General features: G+C 39.4%; 2 protein-coding genes across 2 annotated transcripts in view; both read left to right on the top strand.

The window, feature by feature from the left end:
* LOC132027549 (protocadherin alpha-1-like) overlaps positions 1-4,555 on the top strand; it is a 13,678-nt gene extending 9,123 nt beyond the window's left edge. Inside the window, exons 3-4 of the mRNA XM_059416351.1 lie at positions 16-123; positions 4,511-4,555. Of these exons, the coding sequence (XP_059272334.1) occupies positions 16-123; positions 4,511-4,555 (153 nt within the window). The remainder of the gene's footprint in view (positions 1-15; positions 124-4,510) is intronic.
* A 35-nt stretch (positions 4,556-4,590) lies between these two features.
* Positions 4,591-5,845, top strand: part of LOC132027550 (protocadherin alpha-4-like) — a gene marked incomplete at its 5' end in the record, with an annotated part of 23,350 nt that continues 22,095 nt past the window's right edge. Inside the window, 2 exon segments of the mRNA XM_059416352.1 lie at positions 4,591-4,708; positions 4,711-5,834. Coding sequence (XP_059272335.1) covers positions 4,591-4,708; positions 4,711-5,834 — 1,242 coding nt within the window.

Consider the following 5,845-nt stretch of genomic DNA (forward strand, 5'->3'; position numbering starts at 1 on the left):
GTGTGCTCTGGGGAGGGAGCTCCCAAGACCGACCTCATGGCCTTCAGTCCCAGCCTTCCACCTGGTCCCATTGGCGGGGATAGAGAAGAGCAGCTGAATGTGGACGGTGATATTTCTGCTAAGGTGAGTAGTTTTTTAAATCCTTTGAAAATGCCCTTGTTTATTATTCCTCAATGTTTTTACTCTTTTTGAAACATGTTTTGGTAATTGGTTTTCAAGGATTTTGTGGTTAAAATGTTTGAATTTCCTTTGACTAATGTTTTTGAACTGAATCAGCAGTTAAGTAATGAGAACCATACTTGTTTTTGTCATTGTAGTAGTAGTAGTGGTTGTTGTTAGTAGGTGCAGTAGTGGGATTATTTTACTGATAATGAATGGATAGAAGCCAAATATATTTTCCTTGATGAATTGTACTGTTTAGAATATTTGACTCCAATTGTGGTGTACTAATCCTTGCTCAATGCTTCATTTGGAATTCATTTGGAATTCTTTCTTACATGTGTTAGTCCAAATGTCACTGGCTCATTTTATGAGTTTACCATAAATCTCACCACTTCCTGATTGTTCTTTACATCTTCAGTTCCAAATATTAGTTTATTAAGCTTGTTGTCTCCCTGAAGCCTTTTTACTCACTCATTTATGTGGAGTCTTAGTTCTTTCTTTCTACTTGAACATGATTCATTTTAGTTCTTGTGCTCACATTTGGTAATACGTTGTGTTGTTGCTAGTTTTGCAATTGGGTAAAGAAAACCACATACACAACACTCCATAAAAATAATTTTATTGCTTTAGAATCATATCTTTGTACATATTAAGGTTCTCACTACTTTTACTAGTAAGCATTGAAAGAATCAGTAGGAAGTGAAATTTTATACTTTCTTCCCTACATCATCATTTACAAAATATTCTTTTCAAAAGGTTATTAATTTTGTTAAGAATTGATTTCCATCAGAACAATTTGTTGAGAATACTACTCTATATTTAATTTAGAAACTATTAGGGGAGCTTGGGTATCACAGTCGGTTAAGCATCTGACTCGGTTTCAGGTCAGGCCCTGGTCTTAATGTCCTGAGACTTAGCCCCTCCTGGGGCTCCGCCCTCAGTGGGGAGTCTATTTTTTAAAAAAGATTTTTAATTTATTTATTTGACAGAGAGAGAGATCACAAGTAGGCAGGCAGGCAGAGGGGGAGGAGGAAGCAGGCTCCCTGCTGAGCAGAGAGCCAGAGGTGGGGCTTGATCACAGAACCCTGAGGCTTAACCCACTGAGCCTCCCAGTTGCACCAGTGGGGATTCTTTTTAAGACTGTGTCACCCTCTGCCTCTGCCCCCACCCTATGCTCTCTCTCTAAGATAAAAAAAATAAATATTAAAAAAGACTATTCTATAGCAAACTTATTAATCATTAACCTATTTTGCAAGCAGTATTAAGTATGCTAATGTTCAAAAACTCTAATAAGTTAATGTTATTACTCCTGAGTGTTTTCCTCTGAATACCAGCCTGTCCATTAATGTGTATTATATACTACATAAAACTCCAAATAACTGGAACCAAATAAAACAAAATCAGATTATTTTGTAGCCATTTCCCTATTTGGCATTTGATAATTTCTCCAAATAGATGGACTTCCATTCAAGTTTCCTTGCCACTGGAAACTGAATGCTATATAAGAGACTAGAAAACAAGTGATTATTTCTCAATCATGAAAGATAAAAATAGAATATTAACTTTCTTCTGAGAGTCCATTGGGTTCCAGTGTATACAATTATATGGAACATTTTACATAAATTGAACTACAACTTCCTACCTCCTGTACAAGCTTCCTTGCTGAAATCTGGTTAATACTCAGTGACATTGTGGGTGAGGCTAACATATACAAGAGAGAGATGATTCTCTTTTTTCCTGTTTTCATTTCATTTCCTGTCACTGTTCTTTGTTGACCCCTGTCCATCAAGTATTAGCCACAGCCTGTCCCACCTGAGTTCACATATTATTTCATTTGGCCTGGTTTTCATCCTGTTGAAATTAATAGGGTCATCCAAAGTTCTTCTCTCCCAGGATGTGGGACTTCAGTCTTCAAATTGAGCTCTATTCTTCCAATTCTTGTCTAACAAGATTCTCTATTAATAAGATACTTTAAAGACTTTTGAGCTTTTCTCTTTAGAGATAAATTGCTGCTACACCAGAGGAGTACTAATAGTTCTCACATAAATATCCTTTATATTTTGTTGCATTCCTCATCTATGCATTTAGTTATTTTCAAAAGAAAGTAAGTGGACAGGGAGTCATTCTCGGTTTCTTCCAGTATGTTTGAAATTTATGATCATTTTGTACAAATCTACATTTTGGGTCCTCAAACAGAGAAATTACTCTGATTTATGTTTTAATTCAGAAAAGATGTTTTTATATGTATGAGTGTGGCTTTTCGTAAAGTGGAAATATGAAGCTATTTCCAGTAGATTGATCTTTTTGTTCTAATCAACCATGAGGGAAAGAGGTTTATGAATGAATGTAAGAGGCAAAGAGAGTTTGAAAATATTTACCATCATTTCCATTTATGTTAAGTTTCCTTATGTCAGGAAAATATATTCTGCTCTACTGATTCGGAATTCTTCATTGAGTATTAAAATTCAGGATGTGTCTAAGATTATGACTACCAAGAACCAGTATGAAAACTAAGCTAAAGTCCAGGTTTTCGATATGGAAATTGAAATATATCTTAATTAGGGCAATGTCCAAGTAAAGTATTTTTGTATCTCTGGAAAATTATAGCGGTTGCTGCTGAGACATAATATTTTCCTAACCAGCTTTGTGACCACCTTAATTTAATGCATTTTATTAGACAATTGAAGAGAACCAAACCATTCTATAGGTAAATATTCAGCAAATACTAGGTTTGTATTCTGAGCTCTTAAACTAAGAAGACACAAGTATGCTCTTTAAAAGTTCATATTTTGGGGTACCTGGGTGGCTTAGTGAGTTAAGTCTCTGCCTTTGGCTCAGGTCATGATCTCAGGGTCCTGGGATGGAGCACCAGAGTTGGGCTCCCTACTCAGTAGGAAGCATGCTTCTCCCTCTCCCTCTGTCCTTCCCCCTGCTTCTGAACTCTCTCTCTCTCTCTGTTAAATAAAGTCTATATAAAAAATAAAAGTTTCTATTTTATAAAAGAAGTTTCCAGTTATTTGGACCTTTGTATTTTTTACATTACACCCATGTCATTAGACACACATACCTAAATGCCTACAAAAGAGATATTAATGTAATAAATTACCCAAATGATTCCATCTGTATGCTACAGTATATAAAAGAAAGTAAAAGTATCTGCTTAATTGGGTTATTCATGAAAGTCTTCATTTTATGAAGAGGTCAGTAAATTTTAAAAATGGTTATATAATAGGGGAAATTGCTTTGTGAAGCATTTGGAAATGATGGATAGTACTTAGAGGATGAAATGAGTGTTTTTTAAGTGAAAAATAATATTTGAAGCAGGAAATGATCCACTTTGGCTAAAATACATGAGCACAGAAGTTTATGCATCTTAGATACTGGAGAACAGGATTTACAAATTTAAGAGACAGAATTTATAAATCTAAGAGAATACCCAATCTTGCTTGGAAGTGAATGTATTTTTTAATAAAATCACTTGCAATAGTTTCCCATACCAATTATATATCACAACATCCTACTTCCTTTATAATGCTCCTTGAACTTTCAGCCCTTAGATGAATTAATGACTTTCAGTTAAATGCTGGTGATTTTTCTTCCTCTTTAAGTACATTTTAAAATGTCTGAACATTTTTAAAGTTCTCTTTCAATGACTTATTCTTGGCATTGGAGGTTACCTAGATCAGAGGATTCGCTGAAGTCTTCAACGCCACCAATATGAAATCCAAAGAGGAAGACTGTGTCATCATTAATAACTACTTTCCCCCATCCTCAGGAACACACAAACTCTGTCAAGAATTTTCATAATCAACACTTAACAATTCTATGTTTACAAAGTGTGTGTCAACTACAACTAGGTCTCTATAAATACTTAAAACCTTTGCAGGAAAAAGGATTTCCACTGAAGTAAAAGCTGCCCCCGTGGTGAAACTAAGGATCACAGTCAATCAACCGTACAACCCGTGGAGCTTAATAGTATAAAATGTGTTTCTAAAGTATGCGGAATGGCTAAAAGAAAAAGACTAGGGGTGAGGGGCGCCCAGAAGTCTCAGTCCTTAAGCGTCTGCCTTTGGCTCAGGTCATGATCCCAGCGTCTTAGGATCGAGTCCCACATCGGTCTCCCTGCTCAGCAAGAAGCCTGCTTCTCTTTCTCCCCCTTCCCCTGCTTGTATTCCCTCTCTGTTTCTCTCTGTCAAATAAATCAATAAAATCTCAAAAAACACCGGTATCAGAATCCATTACTTACGGTTTGGAGCCACATGATGTCGCTCTGTACCATAAAATCGACCTGACAGCGAAAGAAAAAAATCCCTTCTGCTCTTAAGAAGAAGCTGTATCCACCATCCAGATGCTGAGAAATGGAGGATACAGCGGTATTGGACTGAACAGTTAGATTTGTCTTGATTTTGAAACAAGGTCCCTTAATAAAAACAAAGCACTGCCGGCTGGAGATGGAGTTTTCCTGGGGAAGCAGCCAGGAATCCCGGCGTCTGCTGCTTTCTCTTCTGTTCCTCGCAGCCTGGAAAGCAGGGAGTGGCCAGGTTCACTACTCAGTCCTGGAGGAGGCCAAACACGGCACCTTCGTGGGCCGCATCGCCCAGGATTTGGGGCTGGAGCTGGCGGAGCTGGTGCCACGCCTGTTCCGGGTGGCGTCCAAAGGCCACGGGGACCTTCTGGAGGTAAATCTACAGAATGGCATTTTGTTTGTGAATTCTCGGATCGATCGGGAGGAGCTGTGCGGGCGGAGTCTGGAGTGTAGCATCCACCTGGAGGTGATCGTGGACAGGCCGCTGCAGGTTTTCCATGTGGAGGTGGAAGTGAAGGATATTAATGACAACCCGCCTGTGTTCCCTGGAACGCAAAAGAATCTATTTATGGCAGAATCCAGGCCTGTTGACTCTCGGGTTCCACTAGAGGGCGCATCCGATGCAGATATCCGGGCTAACGCTATGCTGACCTACACACTGAGCCCCAACGAGTATTTCTCGTTGGAAAAACCGTCAGATGACGAGCGGGTGAAACGTCTCGGGCTACTGTTAAGGAAATCTTTAGACAGGGAAGCAGCTCCGGAGATTTTTTTAGTTCTCATAGCCACTGACGGCGGGAAACCTGAGCTGACCGGCTCCGTTCAGTTACTCATCAAAGTGCTGGACGCAAATGACAACGCCCCAGCTTTCGACAGAACACTCTATGCGGTGAAATTACCAGAAAATGTTCCCAATGGAACGTCGGTAATGAAACTTAACGCCTCAGATTTAGATGAAGGCTCGAATGCGGACATTATTTATTCATTCTCAACTGATATTTTACCAAATGTGGAAACCAAGTTTCGCATAGATCCAATTACTGGAGAAATTATGGTAAAGGGATCTATCGATTTTGAAGAGAGCAAATCCTATGAAATTCTTGTAGAGGGTGTTGATAAAGGACAACCCCCACTCTCTGGCCATTGTACTGTTATGGTAGAAGTTGAGGACACCAATGACAATGCCCCACTAATGGAATTCAAGTCCCTGTCCCTCCCAATCAGAGAAGACGCTCCATTAGGCACCGTCATCGCCCTGATCAGTCTGTCTGACCGCGACTCCGGTCTCAATGGGCAGGTGACCTGCACCCTGTCGCCCCACGTTCCCTTCAAGCTGGTGTCCACCTTCAAGAACTACTATTCGCTGGTGCTGGACAG

Source organism: Mustela nigripes, chromosome 12, assembly GCF_022355385.1.
Source record: "Mustela nigripes isolate SB6536 chromosome 12, MUSNIG.SB6536, whole genome shotgun sequence".
NCBI classification, from domain to species: domain Eukaryota; kingdom Metazoa; phylum Chordata; class Mammalia; order Carnivora; family Mustelidae; genus Mustela; species Mustela nigripes.